This window comes from Armigeres subalbatus, chromosome 3 (genome assembly GCF_024139115.2).
Source record: "Armigeres subalbatus isolate Guangzhou_Male chromosome 3, GZ_Asu_2, whole genome shotgun sequence".
Taxonomy (NCBI): domain Eukaryota; kingdom Metazoa; phylum Arthropoda; class Insecta; order Diptera; family Culicidae; genus Armigeres; species Armigeres subalbatus.
The window spans coordinates 157030988-157057128 of record NC_085141.1 but is presented as its reverse complement, the minus strand read 5'-3'; the positions used below and the strand labels follow the sequence as shown (position 1 = coordinate 157057128).

The following is a 26141-nucleotide window of genomic DNA, read 5'->3' as shown; positions in this document are numbered from 1 at the left end:
TTAGTGGAGGTAGCACCAATAGTGGAGGTAGTGGGGTTTTAATGAGATTTATCATATTTATACAGTTTACGATGGTTTCAGTTGATGCGTCGTGCTTTAAATATCCTGTTAAATGCAACTTATCTTAAGATTTCGCTTGAAAACTATTGAAAACAATGATTTTCCTTAACAAAATTGACTCCCTTGCACCTATAGTGGTGCAACTGTACCAATAGTGGCGAGTCTCATAAGAAACCAATGGATAGCACCACTATAGGAACCAAAATTAATTTTTACCGCCACTAAAGGAACAGTGTACCCATAGTGGTGCAAGCAATATTTGGTAATTGTTGATGTTAAATGACATCTATCTCATTTTTGTTAGCAAATTTATTAGTTTATCTATCGACCAAGATATAAGAGCAGTGCATTTCCCATAATTATCAATTTTTAAAAAATATTTTCTTTTGTGGATCTACTAATACCTCCACTATTGGTACCGTTACCCTACTAGGTATTTTTTTTGTATTTCCAAGGCTTTGGTCCGAATTGCAAATAAAATAAAATTATTATGCATTTAACACAAATTCTAAAAACCAGAGCTGTACATCTATCAGCATTTGTTACTTCCGACAAGTTTTTGAAATAAGTAGGGGGAAAGACGGCTTTGGCAGGTTTTGTTCTATTATTGGCAGGGGGGGTTGTGTCGACCAAATTTTATGAAATTTGGCCACAATATTCTTTGATAGGCAAAGAATGTTTAGGCCAAATTTGAGCATAGTCAGTCATAAAAACCCCTGCCAATAATAGAACAAAACCTACCAAAGCCGTCATTTAATTCATTGAAATAATAATTTCGACTGAAAATTGCAAATCTTGGGTTGAATATTACATTACATTCTTCCTTTATCTTTACTCTAGTTCCTCCATTTACCTTCTTCCTTCTCTCTTCTTTGTTTTTATTACATTCTTTCATCTTTCTTTCATCATTTTCCCTCTCTGATTTCTTCTTCGTTTGTCATTCTTCTTCTTTCTAGCTTTCTTAGTCGTTTTTCCTTCTTTCTTTTTCTTCCTTTTTTTCTTTTTCCATCTCTTATTTCTTCTTCTTTTTCAATTCAACTTTCTTTTTCGTCTTCTTCCATCTTTCTCCTGCCTTTAGTCAAATATTAGTTGAAATCGGTCCAGGGGCTCAAAAGGTACAACGAATTTTTCAGGTTTTTTCGTCTCCTCATAAATTTGATAATCTAATATAGCACTAGGGCCCTAATTGCAGCCTGGTCAGATGTGATGCCACGGACCCTAGGCTTCTCCTTACACTGACCAAAGCGTTCTTGTAAAGTTTTTATCACGCATTTTAGTGTAGTGAGGTCGACTGTAACGTTCAATCATAAATATGAATTTACAATGTTGTGGAAACTGGAAGATATTGATTTGGAAAATGTATTGGAGGCAACCACTTTCCCTTCGATGGGACTCGAACCCATGACCCTAAACAGTACGCTAGACTGGTGCTTTAACAAACTAAGCTACGAAGGACCTCCGTCGGCCTTCGCAACCTAGCGGCTACTGAACGAGCTCGAGATTCCCAAATTGGACGCATAGTCAAATCCATTTCTCAAGCCAACACTTCTACATGTGTATAGTACACGTTCACTGTCCCGTGTACATAGGAAATACCAGCAAACATGGGACAAATATGCGTATGACGGCAGTATATCATGAGGCTAACACGATGATACTTTTATGCCCAGGGAAGTCGAGACAATTTCCATACCGAAAAATAGCCTAGACCGGCACCGGGAAACGAACCCAGCCACCCTCAGTATGACCTTGCTTTATAGCTGCCCATCTTACCGCACGGCTACCTAACGTTTAAATGTTCCGGATATTCGAATGATTTGTAGCTCACTTTTTTAAAGATCCGGTTTACAAGTGAGTAAGAGAAAATTATAGAATGTATAGTTTATTTAGTTTAGTCCTGAATGACAACCGTTTCACGGTTTCACCATTTTGCATTCTTCTTACGCTCTGCTCTAAAGATCAGATCCGTATGAAAGATTCCAATCATTAGACTGAATTACCCAGATCTGATAAGTTTTGCCCATCTCCCAGAGCTAAACCGAATGTAAGCTCTTATTCCAGGTCGCACGTTCTTGGGCCGGCAGTCGCCAACCTCCCTGTACGCCGACCGCACGCGCATCTTCCTCGATTGCACACAGCTAGAGTGCGGGGTCTACCACGGAGCCGACGTTCTCTTCCAGGTTCTCTGGTAAACATGAAGCTGGCATCTCTTCGGCATACGCACTACATGTCCAGCCCACTGTAATCTGTCGTATTTTTTCAGTCTGCCGATTAGTTGGCAACAGAAATCTAAAAATTGGAAGATGGGTAGATGGCTGCATCATGCTTTTTAACATCAAATCGCCAAATTTTCATTTCACGCGATCATCATTCGCCTACAAAATCAAAATGACATAGTGGAATACAAACTAGGGTTGGAGTAGAACATGGATTAACCCAATAAATGTCTGGCTTAATAAACACCCCATACATGTGCGGCAACAATAGAAGAAAATAGTTCATAATTTGTAAAATGCTTTCTTTCATTTCCACGTTTCAACACGAACAGTTATTTCTAGCGTAGGTATTATCATTTATTACAAAAATAAGTCGTTCGCAATTAATGACGTTAGAATCGACATCCTCTGAAAAAACAATTGTCCAAAGATTCGCTTTGAACACCTACCGCACCAACAACATCTATATTTTAACCGTTAAAGGAGAGCGCGTCGTAGAATAACAATAAGTAAATCAACTAAGAGATAACTTTTTCCGTTCGATGTATTTCTAATCGAACTATTGATTGCCTTTGTGCAATTTTATTCTTTCATTTTAATAATCGAGTTATCACATTTCACATATCATTGTGCTTACGCTTATTTGCAAGGAAATAGTTGAGTTACTCTTGATTGCACAAGTATAGGATTTTCATTATAGGAAATTGACTGTTTCAATTGACATGAGATTGGAATGATTCGATTTCGGTCGAAAAATAAAAGCAATATTATCAGACTTTTGATCCTTTATGCAAAGGTGTTAAATTTTTAAACTGATTATTTCCAGCTAGGGATTAGCTATTTAAACTTAGCGGGAACCGTAGAAGGCGATTAGATCTTAAATATTACCTGCTGATGGCAATTCTGTTGTAACATTTTTTTCTCCAAAAGAACGATACTAGCCTAGCTGTTTCGGAAAGATGAATTGAGCATCACAATTTCTTCCTCACTGTCGTCCTCGGTGTCAGTGATTGGGTCTTGTTCATCATCGTAATAAGGTTGGAGCTCTGTGGGGGTAGAGTATGATTATATTAAATAATGAATGAATAGGCAATAATAATATAGATAGAATTGAAAAATCGTTTCGCAGTGCTACATATTTTAATAGTTTTTACATAATGGTCGTATTTCATTAAAATATAAATAGCTTTGGCTTTCTGTGACGGGCTCGCTACAAGATTTACCATGGTCACAATGTCAGCTACAGGCAAATCCTGACCCAACGAATACCTTCCTTAATATCTAACTTGTACTTATGAGGGTATCACTGGGTCGTATGAATAAAAAGTAGCAAAACTCAACGCTTGTAGTATCTACTCAAAAATAAATTCCACAGAGAAAACTACATGTTTGATATGAATAAAAACATTTTCGAACTTATGGCATATGCTACATTCGAACTTAGTCTTTACTACAGTTTACCAGAGTGAATGTAAATAAGAGTGGCGACACTGTCAGAATTGGAACAGAATTCATCTGTCATTCCCATACAAAATCGTGTTCCAAACGAGCAGGAGACCTGTCAAATGCGGCACATGTCGCCACTCTTAATTACATACACTCTGCAGTTTACTACCATTTACTACACGGAGAAACGTCAAAACAAAATAGACCCCATGATGACGATGATGCTTTCATCATTTTTTTTTTGCGGCTAATCAACAAAAGACATGTCTGTTTTGCTTGTTTTCCCTAAATTGGACTTCTATTTTCAAGAACAAAGCCGATTCGCTTCGATTCTGATGAATAATCTGCATTTGAAACATGAGTAGCAACGTCTTGAGCAGACTACAAGAAATCAGTAGTAAACTCTTGTTTTATTCATACCGAATCAGTTGTTTGTAGTATGTTCGAAATGTGTAGTGTAGTAAAGTCTCTTTTATTCATACGAACATGTTCCACAAGTAAAGTTGAACTTACTACATTTTATTCATACGACCCACTGAGTCGGGAGCCCCTCATTAAGTAAGTACTAAATCAACACTCCTTCCCCTTCCAAAGTTACGGTGGACAGTGACGTGGCCAGGAGTAGTAATCCTCATGCTTTCGCGATTTTTATCCTAGATTTATCCTCAGACTATTCAGCAGCTTCAACTCGTCGGGGATGTTCTTCTTTGGAAACTCATCCTGTATCGCGCGCATTTATATCTATTAACATTTACAAAAAAGTGGTGGAGAATCAGTTTTATTTTCAGAACAATTTTGGCGTTTATAATTGAATATCAGGGTAAATTTTGATCGATTTGGGTCACGTGCCCCAGCTTTACTCCACCAATGCCAACCAGAAAGAAGGGTCCGTCGAAGCTGTTAAGCTGACGGAATGTTGCTTTCCTAAAATACACTACTGTCTCTTTCTCGGCGCGATAGTATCGATATCGTCCACAAATCCCAAAAACATATGTGATCGTGTTCCAATGGTACCGCTCTTTTGGACACCATCTTTCTTAATCGCTCCCTCGAGTGCTATTATTGATCAATAAATTTGAGAGTGCATTGCTTCCATCTGAGGTTATAAGAGAACGCGGAACATTATAGACGTAAGCGGAGACAGCAGACCCCCCTTTTTCAGCAGAAGAAACGCCACCTAGAAGAAGCGGAGTGTGAGGAGATTGAACAGCTGTGCTGTACTCAAGAAACACGCTAGTTCTATCAGAAGCTCAACGCACCCCGCAAAGGCTTCTTGATAGACGAACGTGTGGTGATGGAAAGGTGGAAGCAGCTCTACGAAGAACATTTAAATGGCCCTGAGAATACAGGCAGTGAAAGTCAAGGCAGCGGAGGAGATGACTACGTCAGTTCAGTGGACGATGAAAGCCAACCAGCCCTACCTTGAGGGAAATTAAGGATGCTATCCAACAGCTAAAAACCAATAAAGCAGATGGTATGGATTGTATCGGACCTGAGCTCATCGTGATGGGCCAGGAAAATGGCCACTTGCCTGTACAACCTGATTGTCAGAATCTGAGAAACTCAACAGCTACCGGAGGAGTGGAAGGAAGGGGTCATATGCACCATCTACAAGAAAGGCGACAAGCTAGAGTGTGAGAACTTTCGAGCGATCACCATCCTTAATGCCGCCTACAAAGTAATATCCCAGATCATCTTCCGTCGTCGACAACGGACCAGATCTTTACTGTACGGCAAATCCTTCAAAATGCCGTGAATACCAGGTCCCAATGCAACATCTGTTCATTGATTTCAAGGCGGCATACAACAGTATAGACCGCGTAGAGCAACGGGAAATTATGGACGAGAACTGTTTCTCTGGGAAGCTTACCAGACTGATCAAAGCAACGGTGAATGGTGTGCAAAACTTTGTGAAGATTTCGGCCGAACACTCCAGTTCGTTCGAATCGTGCCGGGGACTAAGGAAAGGTGATGAACTTTCGTGCCTATTGTTCAACATTGCGCTAGAAGGTGTAATGCGGAGAGCCGGATCTAACAGCCGGGGTGCGATTTTCAACAGATCTAGTCAATTTATTTGTTTCATGGATGACATGGACATTATCGTCCGAACATTTGCAAAGGTGGCAAAACTGTATACGCGCCTGAAACGTGAAGCAACAAAAATTGGACTGCTGGTGAATGCATCGAAGACAAAGTACATGCTTGTGGGCGGAACCGAGCGCAACAGGGCCCGCCTGGGAAGCAGTAATACAATAGACGGGGACACTTCGAGGTGGTCAATGAGTTTGTCTACATTGGATCCTTATTATTATTATTATTTGCCTAGTTTACAGAAACTAAACAGATAACACTGAATCAACAATTTGACGCCACAATACACGGTTCGAGATCACATCTCTCCATCCTCGTATGCTCCCCACGCTCTTCAAGTCGTTTTGCACCTGGTCTGCCCACCTTGCTCGCTGCGCTCCACTCCGTCTCGTACCTGCCGGATCGGAAGCGAACACCATCTTTGCAGGGTTGTTGTTCGGTATTCTTGCAACATGCCCTGCTAATCGTACCCTTCGGGCTTTAGCTACCTTCTGGATACTGGGTTCGCCGTAGAGCTGGCTCGTGGTTCATTCTCCGGCGCTACACGTCGTGTACATGACACATTTGGTGTAGTGGTGAATATATTTTGGCCGTAGTTTCTTCTGGAGCCCGTAGTAGGCCCGACTTGCACAGATGATACGCCTTCGTATTTCACGAAGTGGAAGTCGGGCCTACTACAGGCTCTAAAAGAAACTGTGTTCAATAAAGATTTACTAACGCACCAAATGTGTCATGCACAAAACGTACATAAGACCGGTAGTCCTCTATGGACATGAAACTTGGACCATGCTCGAGGAGGATTTGCAAGCACTCGGTGTATGGTCAGGGCAATCTTTGGCGTTGTGGAAGAAGACGATATGTGGCGGTGAGCAGGAGAAATTGGCTCAATAATACCTAATTCTGTTATTGATACCATACTCTGTTATGAACTAGCCCTGCATAAGAGATAAAATACCAAAGGAATAATACCAAAAACTAATATGCGCAATACTTAAGCCAGTTATTAAATTGAATTTCAATACCAAATGCATAACCAATTATTATTCGATTGGTATTGAAATACCTAAGCATGTTATGCCTCAAGCATTCTGCATATGAGTTTTTGGTATTTTTTTTTTTTTGGTATTTTACCTCTTATGCAAGGCTAGTTCATACCAATTTCTGTTATCGAGGTCGTCGCTCCTGCTCGGATGCAGCCTCGAACTGTGTAATGTATACTATAGAGGTGTGCGCCGCACAGAAGAGTAACTAGAACAAATTCGTGGACAAAACCCAAAAAATAATTTTCAACATTTATACATTCTTATATACTTTTTAGATACTTAGAAACATTCTGCATACTATGGCTACTTCAGATGTGACCAAAATTTTGTAAAAAAAAATGTAATTAGGGCTAAAAAAAGGAGTTTTGAATTGGATTTTATTCACTTTATTTGTGGAGAATTTGGAAAATCTGATTTTTACACAACTTAAATGTTATCAACAAGCTATTATTAGTACACAATGAGTAGATTATAGTTGTATGTCTCTATTTTGTTCATGTTTATGGTCAAATTATAAATTTTATGTTTCAGGTGATGACCACTTGAAAATCACTATTTTTTCTATTTTTTTATGTTTTTCTTCAGAGGAAAAGTTAATCTATACGGCAAGATCCGGCAAAGATAAATCACTTGGGTGTAACTTCAAGATATGGACTAAGCATTCCACGTGAAAACTCGTCCGCAAACGTCCGCAAATTAGATTCCGAGCTATTTGAATAAAATGCGATTTTTCATCATTTTAAAACAAAATTTTACCATTTGCTCATAAATTACCACATATAACGAACCCAGAAGAAAAAATATTATATTTATTACATCACCTTGTAGATCAACAAACAATGTGATGTAATTTTGGGATATTCTGGGTCACCTAAACTGTTCTTGAGTTCAAAACTTGCGGAACTTTTTTTTTGTTACATATATTTTATTTATATTCACAGCATCTCCTGGACCAACCAACCAACCTGGACAAACCAAGACCAACTATCATTGTAAAATAGTTATGGGATATTTTGAATCAACCAAACTGTCCTTGATTTCAAGACTTGAGTTCTACAGCTGCTAAAATAACCTTTTCTGTCACACTCATTACATCTCTCGAAAGACCAACAAACACCGCAAGACAGCCTTGATTTAAGTCATCCAAACTGCCTTTGAGTTCAAAGCTTGCGATCTACAGTCATGACAGTAGCTTTTTTGTCACTCAAAGCTCCGATATATATCCGATCTAGCGGCATTTTTATTTGTAATGAATTTCCCAAAGCTCTTTTCCGATGTGTATTGACCTTCAAGGCGAATAAAGGAAGTTTGAACGAAAAAAAAACTTTTTAGTAGCTGTACATCTAAAGTCCTGAACTCAAGTATAGTTTGCATACCCTAGGGCGTCCAAGTGATATTAAAAAGTAGATTGTTTACCGATGTACCTCTATAGGTACGTTTGAATGATAATCTTATTTTGGAACAATACAGATGCTGCTAATGTACTGAATATTTTCTGTTTCCGAACTCTGCTATGTTCAGGACGTTCTAGGTTGTTGTAAGGCTTCAAACGCCCATACCTGATATTATTCCCTGATAGGGGAGTTAAGGAGAAAATAGTGTTCAAGCAGAAAACAGTGTTTACTTTTGTGCATGCGAATTTATACAACCATTTTTCTTTTGGGATCTTGGGCATGGGTTAAAATAAGTTAGATGTTTTTTTCCTATGTAAATGTTAGAAAATCCATTTAAGGATAGAGCTTTAACTACGGGTTTCTTGCTACTTTGTGAAATATAGCCATTTTAGAATCGTTCACGTAGCGGCAGCAAGAGATTTTGATTTTACATAAAACGCGAGGTTTTATTTGAAAACATATGAATTTTGAGATTTTTATCAGGTTTTACACTGTTAGGTGGATAGATTTAGTCAAAAAAATGCATTTTCCTGCATAATTGGCAATTATTACTTCGTCCTAGGAAAATCATGCCCAAATAACCGCAAAAAATAGTTTTGGCCAAGAATTGGCTTATTTACTCCTATGTGCGCCGGTCCGAAAATCGTCGGCGGCGGCGTTTGTCAAAATTTTGGTCGGCGGCGGCGACGTTTTCGGCGTCACGCCGAAAGCCTTTTTTTTGCATTTTTCGGGATATTTTCAAGACATTAAAAGAAAAATCTTTTGAATTTCGCATGAAAAATCTAATGAACTTCTCCAGAAAAATCTATAAGTTTTTCCATAATTTGGAAAATATTTTCGAGCAATCTTTGGAATTACCAAGAGAAGGTCTTTGTAATTCCCAAATAAAATTAAATGGAATTTCAGCAGAAAAATCGTCGAAATTTGCATGAGAAACTTCAGAATTTTCACAAAAAAATGTTCTTAGCTTCTAAGGAAAAGCTTCAGAAATTTACGAAAAGTTCCTGTTGAATTTCTGTTCACAGAAAATTCTTGATAATTGTAGGAAAGTGCGGTTGGTAGAATGGGTGTTTAACCGTTGGCTTTCTCAGTCTAGAATGATAAAGACGGCTATCTTGGCATGGCCAACAATAAAACAGTAAATTCTCAAAAATTTCCGTGGGAGACTTTCAAGAAACAATCTCTGGAATGTTCAAGAGAAATTGTCCGTAAGTTTACGGAAACTTCTTTGGAATTTCCGCGGAGGATTGTTCAAAATGTCTCCACGAAAAATTGTTCTAAAATTATTGGGTTTCTACAGGAAATTCTTCGTACATTAGACGTTCGATAACTAAAAATAATTTAACTGCAATGCTTTTAACAGCATTTCGATAGTTACATCAGCTTTGCAGTTATCGGACAGCTGAGCTTCAAAACGATGTTAATGTCGATGATAGCTGCAAAGCGCTGAACAATCATGTGCACTTCTATTCTGATGCCGTCTGACAATTTTTTGCTGTCTTGAATGCGTCGCAGTTATCGAACGCCATTCGCTAACTGAAACGAAAACAAGTTGCAGTCAGACCGCATCGTGCTTTCGTGCTGTGCGGTTCTTTCTCTCTTTGCGGAAGGAAGTTTTTAATACTACCCGAAGCTATTTTAATTTCAACGGTGCTTCTTAGCGCTATTTGTACCCACTGATCCCGTTACGATCTTTGCAAGGACCCGTGCCTTCGTTTTACGTTGGACCCGTTTGCGGAAGTAAAATTCCGACAAGCGGTGGTAATCCTGCAGGGACACCGTTCTGGGAAAAACCTCTTAGAAGGTCACGTCTCCACACTCAGCCATGAGCATTAATAAAAACAAGAGGAAGGGGGAGTCTCTGAATTCGCCATTTCCTTCAAAGAAACAAGGTTTCAAGACCGTCCTGCCAAAGCGCGGAAAAATAGAAGGAAGCTGGAGAATTCAGATATCCCTTCTAACTCTAATATCGGAAATAATTCTTCTCCAATCGAACTGAGCAATCAGTTCGATTTGATTAATGATGAAATTGAGCAAATCGAATATACCTCTAGCCCAGGTGATTCGATTCATGCGAAAAAGCAAAGGATTCCGCCAGTTGTGGTATCTGTTGCCGAGTTTTCTGGCTTCCGGAATGAGATTTTGAGTAACCTTCAGGGGATCAAGGTTTCATTTCAGATTGCTAGGAAGGGTGACTGCCGCGTTTTGCCGGGATCCTTTGACGATCGCAAACGTCTTCTTCAGTATTTAACTGAGAAGCGCCATAAATTCTTCACATACGACGACAAAACTGAGCGATTGTTCAAAGTCGTCTTGAAAGGTCTCCCCAGTGATGATAAATCACTGGATGAGATTTAAATTGAAATTTCTCAATTACTTGGATTTTCACCAGTCCAAGTAATTAAGATGAAAAAGAAATCCCACTCTGGTACTTCCCAGAGGGGCATTTCTCAAGAATTTTATTTAGTTCATTTTAACAAAAGTGAACTAAATAATATGAAAAGTTTGGAAAAGGCCTGTATTATGTCCCATGTCCGTGTTACATGGGAACATTTCCGCAGGCCTGGGGGGAATTTCCAAAACCCCACCCAGTGCCGTAAGTGCCAAAAGTGGGGTCATGGAACCAAACATTGTCACATGGATGCTAAATGCATGATTTGTGGTGGAACCTCTCATGCCAAGGACGCATGTCCTGTGAGAGAAGATTCCAATAAATTTAAATGTGCAAATTGTGGGGGCAATCATAAATCCAATTTCTGGGAATGCCCTTCACGCAAAAAAGTTTTGAATTCCCGTGCAAAACTGATGACGGGAAATTCCAATCGGATCCCAGATTCGACGGGTAGAAATTTTTCAAACGCTCAAATTTCGATACCGGTTACCGGTCGAGCAATTCATACCCACCACAATTCACAAACAAATTTTGCCGCTCGTCAACGGGTAGCAATCACTTCAGTAAATTCCAACTTTTCCAATGTACCTACGTATGCAAACATCGCTGCTGGTAGAAAAAATTTCTCTTCTCAAAATGAGGTTCATACCCATGTCCCAACGGAAAATAATGGTCATGTTGCCGATTCAGATAGCATGACTGCTCCCGATTTTGATTTTTTAACTGAACAATTGCATCATATGATTGATGCAATGTTTAAAGCAAATACCATACCAGAAGCTGTTCAGGTTGGTATAAAGTACACACAAAAATTGTTATCGGACTCCGTTTTAATGGATCTAAATAATTGTGTGAAAGTTCTAAATTGGAATGCCAGCTCTCTAAAGGGTAAGGAAGATGAATTATTCAACTTCCTAACAGTTCATAATGTGCATATTGCCATTATAACAGAAACTTATTTAAAGCCCGGACTCTCCATTAAAAGAGATCCAAATTATTTTATCTACAGAAATGATCGTCTTGACAGCGCCTGTGGTGGGGTCGCCATTGTCATTAATAGACGTATCAAACATAAATTATTTTCTTCGTTTGAAACCAAAGTTTTTGAAACCTTGGGAGTTTCTGTTGAAACAAATTTTGGTCAATTTTCCTTCGATGCAGCCTATTTGCCTTTTCAATGCAATGGGCAGCAAAAGAATTTGTTGAAAGCTGATCTTCAAATTCTGACTCGCAACAAATCAAAATTCTTCGTAATTGGTGACTTCAATGCCAAACACCGTTCATGGAATAATGCTCAAAGCAATTCCAACGGCAAAATTTTATTTGAAGATTGTTCTGCGGGATATTATACTATTCAATATCCCAATGGCCCTACTTGTTTTTCTTCCAGTCGAAATCCTTCTACAATTGATTTAGTTTTAACGGATTCAAGTCAGCTGTGTGGCCAATTGGTAACTCATGCTGACTTTGACTCTGATCACCTTCCTGTGACATTTGAAATCTCACAAGAAGCCATTTATAATCCAATCAGCTCTACTTTTAATTATCATAGAGCTGATTGGGATTTATATAAAACATATATCGATAGGAATTTTGATGTTAATATTCCTTTGGATTCCAAAAGTGATATTGACAATGCGCTCGTATCTTTGACAAATTTAATTGTCGAAGCCAGAGGCATTGCAATTCCTAAATGTGAAATTAAATTCAACTCCATTATTATTGACGACGATCTTCAGCTACTGATCCGTCTTAAAAATGTGAGGCGAAGGCAATACCAAAGAACTCGCGATCCCGCGTTGAAAGTTATTTGGCGAGATTTGCAAAACGAAATTAAAAAACGTTTCGCTATTCTGATAAATACCAACTTTGAGAATAATGTCTCGAAGTTGGATCCCAGTTCGAAACCCTTTTGGAAATTAACGAAAATTCTTAAAAAAAAACCTCAAAAGCGAATTCCAGCGCTTAAAGAGGGAAATAAAATTTTATTAACAAATGGCGAAAAGGCTCAAAAACTTGCTCAGCAGTTCGAGAGTGCCCATAATTTTAGTCTAGGTCTCACTAGTCCAATTGAGGATCAGGTTACACGAAGCTTCGAAGACATTCTCAACCAAGATAATGTTTTTGACCCTTCGTTGGAAACTAATTTGGATGAAGTGAGATCTATTACTAGAAAATTTAAAAATATGAAAGCACCGGGTGATGATGGTATTTTCTACATACTTATCAAAAAACTTCCTGAGAGCTCTTTATCCTTTTTGGTTAATTTATTTAACAAATGATTTCAATTGACATACTTCCCAGATAAATGGAAAAACGCCAAAGTTGTTCCTATTTTGAAGCCGGACAAAAATCCAGCTGAGGCTTCTAGTTATCGCCCAATCAGTTTGCTTTCTTCAATAAGCAAACTGTTTGGAAAAAATATTTTAAATAGAATGATGGTTCATATTAATGACAATTCTATTTGTGCTGATGAGCAATTTGGTTTTCGCCATGGGCATTCAACCACTCATCAGTTATTAAGAGTTACGAACTTAATTCGGCTCAACAAATCTGAAGGATATTCGACTGGAGTTGCTCTTCTTGATATAGAGAAAGCATTTGACAGTGTTTGGCATGAAGGTTTGATTGTAATATTGATGAATTTTAATTTTCCTCTGTACATTATTAAACTGATCCAAAATTATTTATCAGATCGCTCACTGCAGGTAAACTATCAGAATTCTAAATCTGATAGATTACCTGTTAGAGCTGGTATCCCCCAAGGCAGCATACTGGGCCCATTTTGTATAACATTTTTACTTCTGACTTACCTGATTTACCACCAGGGTGTCAAAAATCTTTGCAGATGACACAGGTCTCTCAGCCAAAGGGCGTAGCCTTCGTGTCATTTGTAGTAGATTGCAAAAAAGTTTGGACACTTTTTCCACTTACTTGCAAACATGGAAAATTTCCCCGAATGCTTCCAAAACTCAGTCTATAACTTTCCTACATAAGCCGGGAGCTTCTTATTTAAAACATTCTAGCAGACATATTGTCAATATGAGTGGGGTTCCAATTCATTGGTTTAGCGAAGCTAAATATTTAGGACTTTTGCTAGATCAAATATTAACTTTTAAAAGTCACATTGAAGGCATTCAAGCCAAATGTAACAAATATATTATATAGTGTCTATATCCACTTATCAACATAAAATCAAAACTTTGTCTTAAGAACAAACTTTGGATTTACAAACACATTTTTAGACCAGCCATGTTGTATGCTGTGCCAATATGGACTAGTTGCTGCAATACCAGAAAGAAGGCACTTCAGAGGATTCAAAATAAAATTCTGAAAATGATTCTGAAGTTACCTCCGTGGTATAGTACCAATGAACTTCATAGAATTTCTAATATTGAGACATTGCAACAAATGTCCAACAAAATAATTTCCAATTTTAGACAAAAATCGTTGCAATCTTCTATTGAAACGATTAACTCCTTGTACCCTTAGTATAAAATAGGTTAAGATTAGTTTAAGTTGAAAACATTGTAATTCCTACATGGTTCAATTCAACCAGAGGAAAAATTCTAACTGCCAGAGGCAATTGAAATGTATTAATAATAACTAAAAATATAACATAGCAAATAAGGATGATAGTGTTAAGAAAACACGGAACACCTAGTCTAAGAGATGAATGCATGTATTAGATAATTAGCAAATAAAATTAGTGGAAAAAAAAAACATGTTGCAGCTATTGAACGACTAATGTATTGTCCATAAGAAATTGTTGGAAAATCCCATTGGCCGCAAGCGACACACGGCCGAACTGGTAATTTGGCCCAAATAGTCGTTTGCCCTAACAGGTCGTTTGGCCGAATAGGTCATCAGTCCAAAAATGCTGTTTGGCCGAAATGGTCGTTTGGCAGAATGGAATATTTGTCCGAAAATATAGTTTAGGCCAACAGGTTATACGGCCAAATGTCAATAACTGAACGGGTAATTTAATCCAAAATATCCATCCATTTGGCCTAATAACATTTACGTTGAAAAGGCTAGTTTTCAAATGATCCTTGAACGAAATTTCGTAACCTCTCTACTTTTTAAGCCATCTAACCAAATCCCATTAAGCCGAATTGATATTCGGATAAACGTCTTTTTGGCAAAATGATCAATTCAGCCGAACAACACTTTTCAAAGAAGGTTGCAGAAAGTACATTTTTGGGCCAAATGGCTCTTTCTACAGAATGACATTTTATACCAATTTTTGGTCAAATGATCTATATTCGGTCAAACGACTTTTTCATCCAAACGGCAAATTCAGCCAAATAGTTAGGGTAAACGACTTTTTACAAGTCTGCCAAAATTTTCCTTTTACCATTGCCACAGCCATTGCTTTCGGCCAAACTACATTTTCGGTCAAACCTGATAACAATTTCCGTGAAACGTTTAGTTTTGCTAAATGGTACCTGGTTAGATGTCTTTTGGCCTAAAGGCCAGTATCGACTTAAAAATAGAGAGGCCACGGAATTTTGTTCAATAGACAAAAAGACCATTTCGCCAAACGAATGGCCAAACAAATGACCTTATTACCCGTTCAGTACGAGGATAAGTCATTGAAATTTGGCTGTATTACCCGTTGGACCAAATGACTTTTTCGGCCAAATGGCCCATTCTGTCAAAAAACTATTTCTGCAAAATAGCATATTTGACCAACGATCGTTTCGGCCGGGCAACCTGGTAGGGCAAACGACTTTTTCGGCCAAATTTCCAGTTCGGCCGTCTGTCGCTTTCGGTCAACGGAACTTACCAAGAATTTCTAATCGAAAATAGAAAAAAAATTCTGAAGAAATACAAAAAAATCCTCAAAAATTACGAGCATTTTTTCGATGTTTTAAAGTTGGCTATGCCAAACTAGCCGTTTAGCAATGATCTTCTCTTTGCGAAAAAAATACTCTAATAAAGGATAAAAAACTAACCGTCTTATATAATCCAGATTGGAGAAGTCAATGTAAAGCATCTCTTTTACCAATCACAATTTTCTGTGTGAATTTCAAAGGATACTGGAACAATTTCCCGTGAAAACTCAGAAATTTTCATGTGAATCCCAAACAATTTTCCTTGGTAAATCCAAAGAGCTCCTCTTGGTAATTGGGTTTTTCGACCCCCCCCCCATGTAAGATTTTTTTTCATACAAATGATTGTTTATTTATATGAATCGTAAGATATTCACCGACCCCCCTCCCCCCATATGTGTACGGCCCCAAAGAGATATTTGAAAATCTGAAAATAATTTTCGAATAACTATTCTGGAAAAACTGGAAATCTTTCGTTAAAATGTTGAGGCGAAAATCAAAAGATTCTCCCGTTATTGTCTTGAAAATATCCAAAATGACTTCAGCCGAACGACACTTTTGACCGAAAATCCTTTTCGACCAAACGACTATTTCGGCCGAAGGACATATTCACGATTTTTTTAGCCAAAGGAACTGTTCGACCAAATGACATTCTCGGCCAAATAACTTTAGGCTAGATATCCTAGCGAAGTCTGAAAACGTAATGAGATCGCATAGAAAACATATTTTGATTTTCAAACATCATGATCATCAAACTGAGTTATTATTCGTTTTCAAATATGTGTAAATCATTATGATTGATTACATATTTTGTTATCGGAAACCAATATCAAAATTAGTTTTCGATTTGCTCTCATCGATGTCACAGTAAGATATTTCTGCTATAACGTTTTGTTATTTTAACCGTTAAAACGATAAAAAAGATACAATTGGATTTTGTTTGGAATTGGATTGGTTTTGGATGGAATTTGGATTTGATTTGAATTGAATTTGGATTGGATTGTATCTGAATTGATGAAATTGAAAAAAAATGAATGAAAAAAGATTTTTTTTTAGATAGAATTTGAACGTGGAAGAGTAAAGGCAAAGGATAATGTGGTAGATATTATATGTAGATAGTGGAATATGTAGATGAGCGAAGATAAATCCTCCGTCTCCAAACGAACTGTCAAACGTGTCTCCAAACGAGCACGACGTCACGATTTCAATGGAAATGTTTAGGGCTGTGACGTCATATGTGCGTGTGCATGGTCAAAAAATCGACTCAACCATGGTTTCGCTTATCTATAGATTCTACTATCTATAGTAGATATAGTTGATAATAAATTCTTGACAAAACTGAGTTGAAAGTGTATTAGTGGGTGATGGAAAATGTAAACAGCAAATGGTGACGTCCATATTTGCACAACTTCTTATGGGAGCTTGTTCGAAACCTTTTTCACGCACACAAAATATGGATTTCCATACCGTATTTATTTCATTGGAATATGAGTGTTTCGACTGTGCGTCCGATTTGGCAATCTTGGGTGTATTCAGTAGCCGCTAAGTAGCGAAGGTCGACGGTGGTTAAAAGCACCAGTCTAGCGTACTGAGAGCCGAGGGTTCGAGTCTCATTGAAAGAATGTGGTTACCTCCAATATATTTTTCAAATCAAAATTTTCCACATAATGTATTTGCGTATTCACATCCGAGTTTTCATAACATTGTAAACGTTTTAAGTAGCAAATTCGTCAGATTTGCTTGAAAGGATTGATGATGATAAGTTATTTGTCTTTCGCAGTTTGTATTTTGGCAGTTTATGCAGCTTGGAAGATGGGACAATTGTTAAAAATATGCTGAAAAAAAGCTGACACTTGCCTGCTTCGCTCATGGGTTGGAACTGACCTCCGCCGAGATTGTGTGTGACGTTGGTGTGCTAAACTGCTCGCGTCGGTTCGTCAGATCACCTCCCGGGAGGGTTGTGTTTTTGACCATCCGGCAGAACGTCCTGTGATGGTGCCATTCAGTCACCTGAGCTGCCTATAGCTCTTGCTTCACCCAATTCTTCGCGTCGGCTGCCGGGAACTTCTATCTCAGGAACTGGCTATTCTATCAAAGCATTTCTTGATACAGTGATCACCTCGTTACTATCCAAGCCATTCCTGGGTGAACGTTAGGCAGAATAACAGCTATTTCAGCAATGATTGTTCTCACATATAGCCCTCTGCTAATCTTCAGTTTCTATTCATTTCACACTTGCCGCTCGCTTGTGGTGTCAATCGAATCTGTATCTTTATTACTTTCATCTACTCTTTTTCGCTTAGACTTAGTATAATTATCACAGAAAAAAAACAATAATGTAATTTCGATATTCTGTCAAATGTTTGAGAGTTTCCCTGAATGCCGCAATGACTGAGGATCCACATGAGGGTAACATTGCTGTTGGTGACCGCTTAATTTGCCTTTATATAGGGATGTTTGCTGACAATGCAATGGTTTGGTAGACGTAGACTGTAGAAAGCTTCTTCAATGGCGTCAGAGGCGAATCTACCTTCGGCTCTCGACACGTCCGTGAAAATGATTTCTGAGTCCGTGTACGTACCACGTACCGTCTCCACGTACCACGTACCGTCCGCCATCTGCACCCCACCATAGATGGTACGCAACACTTTCCTTTCAAAAACTCCAAGTGCGCGTTGGTCCTCCACGAGCATCGTCCAGGTCTCGTGTCCGTAGAGAACTACCGGTACCACCGATAGAAACTCGTGGTGGGTGGCTTACATTGACCTCTCTTGAGCCTCTTCCTATCATGTACTTCGTCTTCGACATGATATCAATGTCGTCGGCGAAACCAAATAACTGGACGGACTTCGTGAAAATCGTACCACTCGTGTCAATCCCTGCCTTTCGTATTACTCCCTCCAAAGCGATGTTGAATAGCAGACACGAAAGACCATCACCAACCCTCTACGCGTTTCGAAGGGACTCGAGAATGCCCCTGAAACTCGAACTACGCACATCACCCGATCCATCGTCGCCTTGATCAACCGTATCAGTTTATCCGGAAATCCGTTTTCGTGCATTAGCTGCCATAGCTGGTCCCGATCGATTGTATCATATGCGGCTTTGAAGTCGATAAATAGATGATGTGTGGGCACGTTGTATTCGCGGAATTTCTGCAATACCTGACGTATGGCGAACACCTGGTCTGTGGTAGAGCGTTCACCCATAAATCCCGCCTGGTACTGCCCCATGAACTCTCTTGCAATTGGTGTTAGTCGGCGGCATAAAATTTGGGAGAGTACCTTGTAGGCGGCGTTCAGCAATGTGATTGCGCGGTAGCTGCTACAATCCAGCTTATCGCCCTTTTTGTAGATTGGATACACGACACCTTCCATCCACTCTTGTGGCAGAACCTCCCAAACCTTGGTGATTACCCAGTGCAGCGCTCTAGCCAGTGTCTCGGGACCGTGTTTAAACAGCTCTCCTGGTAGTTGGTCAACTCCAGGGGCTTTGTCGTTTTTCAGCCGGCCGATCTCCTCCTGGATTTCCTGGAGATTCGAAGCTGGAAGTCGCATCTCCTGCACGCGTGCTAGGTTCATTACCATACCGCCACCGTTGTCTGCCATATCGCCATTCAGGTACTCTTCGTACGTGCTCACGCTCGTTTGTAAGAAGGTTCCGGTTTACGTCCTTACACATATCGGGCTGTGGCACGTGACCCTTACGTGAACGGTTCAACTTCTCATAGAACTTTGTGCGGCACACGGTCGCTTTGGCGGAGTCTACCTGCGGATTCATGCAGCTTTTTATAGAGGTTTAACAAGGCCCACTGTCAAACCCCACCACATCCTAGGCAGGCGCCACAACTCGCAGATGGCCTGGGAAGGGATCGTCAAGCCCTTGTACATAGTCCCTGCTGCCCCCATCGGTTGAATGTAGGTGCAAGTGTTTTGAGGATGTCTGGAAGGTACATGCTTGTCAATTCCAACTTGTAGAGGAGTCTGCTGTTGATGATGGTCTTGGCGACTCAGAGGGGTGTGGGGCGATCGCTTCTAGTTCTTTGTCGGGAGATGGATTTTGTTGGAATATCAGGTAGTGTGCGACGCTTCGCTGTAGATCGAAGATGGATAGGAGGTAGGCGCCAGTTGGTTGTAGTTGCTCTTGGGTAGATTAAGGAATATTGTTATGGATGTATTGTAGATACCTATTGTTGAATAAAGAGAACTGCAGCTACTGGCAGAAGTATCAGTCAGTAGCCTGCCGTGGTGTAGAGAGGGAACTCTAGTTGTTATTCTTTGTAAGGGGGTTCCCTTGCTCCGGCCAACAGATTTGAGCATGTTTATCCTGATCGAACAAGAATTAAACAACAATACGCAATGACAAAATTAACCATGGTGAAATTTAACAGATATCTGCAATTTATTTTGAGTGTGGTTTTGTTTTTCTTTGACTGCATGACAGGATGCATGGTAAAAAAATGCCAACCATTCCCGTCGCTGTGGAATTATTTATTGCAATATTTATTACAATTATGGAACCTCAGAGGACCCCGGTTTCTTCCTTCACTTATCTGGATTTTCGATTCCCGAGCACGACTTGGAACGAGCGTATAGAAAAGAAGTTCTTGACAAAATGTAGTAGGTTTCCGGTGATCCCCAAAAGCTTTAGCTCCTTTAAATCTCCAGACGTCCAGATGCGATTGTAGGCCTTGCAGAAGTTCAAGAAAGCTAACTCGCTAACCAGCTTTCCTGGCCCAAACAATGCAAAATACGTACTGGTTCAGCGGCCCACAATGGAAGGCGTGTTGTCTTCGTATGCCATTAACAATTTCATAAAACCTCCGCATATTGTTCTGTTCCATACTTTCTTGTACCGCAGTTATCACTTGTTTTTATATTGTCTTTACTTCCATGCGGTGACATTCTACATTAACTAGCTGGATCTTAGTCGCCTTTGCGCAGGCTTATAACTTCTCGTGCTGTTCTGTTCACCTATCCATTGATCGACTCCCATAGATCGTTTTAGATTTTGTCGCTCACGTTGATATCACTAATCTGTTCGTCGAGCTTCCGGCGATATTTGACCGATAATTCTTTCCCTGACAATCACTGGATATTGTAACGCATCGTTCGCTGTGATCCTCAACTTCCCAATATACCCCATTTAACTTAAAATTGTAATTTAACCAATTTCCCAGATCTGATCTGCTTAATTGTCAGAACCGTCACCAAGATATCCAATAAGAATGAAGATAGTATAGACAGAAAATAAAAATAAAACAGTTTAAATAGAAGTATGGACAAGTAACAGACATGAAAATAGTACAACGCGAAACGGACAACCGCGCTGATAAAACTTACTCTTCGTTGGCGCTCGAAATAGTTCCGTTTCACCGTCCTCGTCATCCTCGAACAGTCGCTTCGTCTGCTCACCCTTCTGGGGTAGCATCGAGAAGCTGTAGTAGTAGCGAGAATTTCTCCGGCGGGCCTGAATGTACATGAAGCACATCACGCCGCCTGCAATTATGGCAACCGATGCACAGCCGGCCAGAATGACGAACAACAACCTGGGTATTCCCATCACGCGTTCGTCACGTTTCAGGTGGAATATCACACCAGACAGCTCACCGCCCGCAACCGGATTCATATGAAGGGTGCTACGATTTTTAAATACGAACATTAGAAAAATCAATACTCAAAGACCAAGGAGAAATCTTACCGTTCATCAGACGTGTACCCGGAAACCTCCGCGTGCAGAACGAAATCGGACTGTTTTACTCCATCTAGTTGAAATTTGCCCAGATAGTCGGTGTACGCCGTAGCATTGGTTATTCGATTCTGGATAAAGACTTTTGAATTGGCAATCGGATGGTTGCCTTCATCGAGAATTAACCCACTGACCCGGCCTTGGGTCAAACCGCCATCAGTGGGGAAAATTTTCATTTTTTCGTGTGGTTCCAACACACCAAAGCTTCCGTGCTGTTCTGGTTTCACGGTGGTCGAGGCGAAGATTTTCGAGGGGACAGGTTCTACGCTGCCTTCACCTATGGGCCGAGCGGCCAATTGCATCACAATATCTCCCATATCCAGAACTTGGTCCTGATTTAACAGGATGGGTCGGATTATCGAAGTGTAATTGACGCAACTGAATTCGATTTCCATTGAACCGGAGGGTAGAACTACACGGAAGTGGGCCATGTTAGGTGTGACCTTGTAGATCAGGTTGTTTCCTCGCACTTTGAGTATCGCCTTACGCAGGGGGCGACCAGCGGAGTCTCGTACAAATCCCTTTATGCCGGTGTCGATCAATCGGAGGAAATTAGTCATTCTTTCAAGATTCTGACGCCATACGGTGGCGATGTCCGCTTCTTGAGGCATTTTACAGCATCCCAACTGTAGTGTAAACATGGGGACTTTGTATAGACTATGCAGTTGGTTGGTAAGCCGTTGGATGGCGTCGGCTTGGTGAAGTCGTGTAGCCGATTCGGGACACTGCTGGTTCGTAACGACGGTGTATTTGTGTCCCTTAATTTTCTCGGCAAACCGCGGATATATTGCCACTTTGTCATCGGTGTTTGGGTAGCTGCGAAAGAAAAATTAAGAATCTGAAGTTCTATCTAAGAAGTATTTGGGAATTTTAATCTCTGAAGGCCGTTTATTACTTACAATACATCATTTCCACCAGCGGCAAAATTCAGTGCTAAATCGTACTCTTCATCTTGAAGCATCCTTAGCAGCATATCTTTCTGATGATCAGTTTCAGCACTCAGCAATTTATCGGCTAATTCTTCCTGTACGAACGGATCACACACACTTTGGTTGGCACGGAACTGTTCCAACAAATTTTGTGAGTCCATTTTTATGGGCACAAAATGAAGAACTACATTCTTCAACAGCTTTATCAACGATGGTTCTGGAATCCGGTATCCGGCAAGAACATGTCGAGCCAGGTTTATAACCATCTCGCGACCAATAGCTGTGCTTTGAAAGAGCGATGAGAGAACCAGTATATGCAGCTTAGTTTCTTCTGGGGTACCAATCTGTTGAAAAGATCTTTAGGTTCTAAACTATTTGGAATCCGGACCTTGTGAAACTTACGTTGTCAGTCATCTTCACGGATGGGTATGCCATCGCTACTTCGTTATCACCAAATTCCAGGGAAGCGGTCTTGTAGTTCTTATTCTCAAACTCACTCATAATCTCATGCAATTGCGAATCACTGTGGTAACGCGTCCGGACGACATTCTCCAATGTGCGATAATCGTAGGCAGAGGACCAGTGCTGAGGATCGTCGCGCATCAGTAGAAAATCCACCAGGACCGCTGAGGTTGCCTCCGGAGGAATACGAATTTGCATGATTTGGGGTTCGTAGCTGGAAAACAGAAACATTAAACATCCCGTACAAACTACGAAGCGGCTTCGTCTTACCCGGCGGCATCAGCCGTCACATTGTATAATCCAGGTAGCAGCATTCTGTAGAAATCACCTTCCTCGCTGCTAAAGGTTACATGTTGGATGTTGTTCACTTGAATTGTTGCATGGGCAATCGGATGCCCAATAGTACTCTTAACAGTACCATAGATTCCATGCTGGGCCTGCTCCACGTATCGCAACAAGGCTTCCCGATTCTGCAGCCAAAAGCTGGGCAGTTCCTCGGCCTTGGGGAATTTATCACAACCAACTTCCAGAGTCAGTTCGTAGGCACCCCCTACAATATAGGACCAATCTTGCATACCTCCTGTAACGGAGTACCAGGCAGCACCGTTTGTAATTCCGTCCTTGAAGCTTTCCTTAATGTAAGTAGGACACGGCTGACCCAAATGCATCGTAGTGTGAGCCTAGAATATGTTCAAACTTCAATTTGATAACCCCAGAAACCACAAAACCCATAACTCACGTTCGCATACGTATGTGCAAGATATTGGAACATCTCGTCTTCCTCGGTGGGGTTTTTAACCGTTCGAGGATCTCCATACCCATTCGAGTAGGCAAAATCCTTCGGAGAATCATCAAACGGATAGTTTGCCACCAACGCCCCGCCATGCAGATTGGCCGACAGAATGAACGGAATCGACAGCGACCAGTTCATGACGGCGTGCGTCTCCGGCTCCTGCTTCATGTTGTAGCTATTTCGTCCAAATTGGTCCGGGAAATTCCTATTCAAATCCACGTTATTGGCATTGGCTCGACCTTTGAGATTGTCTTTGTCTTCGATTTCGGATATTTCGTACCCGTCCGGGTTCATGCTGAACAGAATATGCAGCCGGGTGCTGTTGACCAGTTTCGTGACCCGCTCGGTGCGGTTGTAGTTCTCGCACAGATATTTGGCAAACAGTAGGAGAAGCTCGCGCCCAACCACTTCGTTGCCATGCATGTTGGCAATGTACTTCACCTCGGGTTTACCGGGCACGTGTTTGCCTGGGTTGCGTGTGATTTCCATTACCCAGAGATCACGCTGCTGTACGCTTTTTCCGATGGAATATAGGCGGGTTATCGACGGATAGTTTCCGGCCAAATCGTGAATCAAACTGAGAGGGCGATAACGGGAACACAGTTAATAGGAGATGGCATTGCCATAAAAGAACTTTAGTTAATAATATTCTACATTGACGTAAATAAGAGGGGACTAGGGGGGGGGGGGAGTTAGCCCTCCATAGAACAAAAAAAATGGCCCCCCATAGGATTTGAAAAGTTAGTAGCAGTGATATCAATTTTCAACACATAGCATAATGAACTACAATAAGTTTGAAGACAAAAGAGTTATTTCACCATATCATATTCTCATTTATGAGAAAGATTCCTGAAATTTAAATTGCACTTGGTGTTAATTATGAGGGGGCATTCAGTTAAGTGAATATCCCTAATATCTAATTGATTTGAAAAAATCAAAGTAAGCTTGATATGACCAACAATGAAGAGCCAGTGACAGTTTATCAGCAGACGTCCATTTGCCTAACATGATGATAATCTCCACAATTACCATCAGAATCCAACACGGTATACAGAAAACAAGGTAGGCTCGTTAGAAAAATGACACTTCGAATGTGACGCATATTTTATCGCCACATGTTGGAGTACAAAAGTAAGCATGCTGCGACCGTAGAGCATCTTCTCGGTCCAGCTTGTGCGAAGATAGCAGTGACGTCACATGTTTACATTCAAACTGAATGTTTACATACTTGATGAGCCTGCCTTGTTTTTTGTATGCCGTGAGAATCCAAATGGAATTCCCATCAGAATTCCTTTCAGAATCATCGAAGACATACATTCGATTCGTAATTGAATCAATTTTGCATTTTAAATTTCTATAGAAATTTAAAAATATATAATTAGGTAGGTATATAGAATTTTGTATTATTTTTTCAGTTTTCTTTCCATTAAAATAAAATCTAGAATTATTAGAAAGTTTGAACGTTCCCATTCAATATTCTTAGAATATCTAAATTTTCAAGGTTTTGGAACTTATTCCTTGTTTTCCATGTAACAAGTTAAAAAATATCTTAGAGTACATCCTTTACCATTATAACCTTCGATTATATTAATTTTAGGTTAGTTGTGGAATAATACTAAACTAAAGATATTTTACTCTTTGAAATCACAAAGTATTAAAAAATTACCATTTTCAATAAATTGTAGAATTTTTTAATTTAAATTTCCAAATAACTTTTGAACATGTGCTTTTGAACTTGTTTCGTGGATTAATTCATTTGTACAATATTAGTTCGAATTTATATTTCACCTTCAATACATTCAATATTTCATCTTCAAATTTTGTTACTGCTTATTTCTGTAGTTTTCTGATACATCAGAAAGAAAAAAACAAATTAATTGAAGTAGATAAGTTTAACAAAACAGGTGCAAAGAATTGCTATTTGATCACATAAAAAAAACTCACTGTTTGGACCCGACAGCTACCAGATATAGCCAATTGGTTTTGCATCATAGATACATTATATATCTAACAAATCATGATTGCTATTTGAAATATGACTAATATTGACCATCTTGACATATATTATAATCAAAATGCATTCGATTGATTTTAATATTGTTGATTCAAACCTTCTAAAATATGGCGAAACATGAATTTTTTGACATTTTTGGTAAATTTCAAATTTTGTAAAAAGTTTACGACATGAGAATCTGATATTCCTGATAGATAAAGGACTTTTCAATAGCTTTCTTTTGTAATATATACAGTGAGTCCAAAAAGTATTCGTCTAGCTGTGTGTTTTCTAGAAAATGTCAAAGACAGAATCTAGTAAGCTCAAAAAAATAAAACTATCGATTACATTGTGTTTTTATTAATTAATTCATCTTTATTGTTAAAAATCAAACAGAAAAATACAACAATAAGAAAAACAAAGTTAACAAAACATAACAATTCATTAAAAACGGGCTCAAAAAGTATTCGTCTATTCAGGTTTAGCGCGCTTTTGAAACGAGTTGTAGAATGGAATTCAATATTTCGTTGGATTCCCCAGTGTATCTATGACGGACTGTAGTTCTTGTGGCATGGAACTGACCAACCCTAGCAACACAGTTCATGCCGATTTGGTTGAGGTAACTCATATATAACTAAATTTGGTCGTATATGAGTAATATAAACTTGTTTACAACATGTGTGCTGCTCGGGAAATTAGCCGTAACTGGGGACGGAATATTCTTCCATTCTTATTTCAA

At 39.6% G+C, this 26141-nt stretch overlaps 1 protein-coding gene across 1 annotated transcript in view; it reads right to left on the bottom strand.

Moving 5' to 3' along the window:
* Positions 1-2608: 2608 nt before the first annotated feature.
* The window catches only part of LOC134220287 (carboxypeptidase D), a 69305-nt gene continuing 45772 nt past the window's right edge, over positions 2609-26141 (bottom strand). Inside the window, exons 7-13 of the mRNA XM_062699299.1 lie at positions 23356-23986; positions 22887-23296; positions 22557-22830; positions 22125-22498; positions 21178-22041; positions 20820-21115; positions 2609-3322 (exon numbers count right to left, since the gene is read on the bottom strand). Of these exons, the coding sequence (XP_062555283.1) occupies positions 3219-3322; positions 20820-21115; positions 21178-22041; positions 22125-22498; positions 22557-22830; positions 22887-23296; positions 23356-23986 (2953 nt within the window). The 3' untranslated portion in view covers positions 2609-3218. The remainder of the gene's footprint in view (positions 3323-20819; positions 21116-21177; positions 22042-22124; positions 22499-22556; positions 22831-22886; positions 23297-23355; positions 23987-26141) is intronic.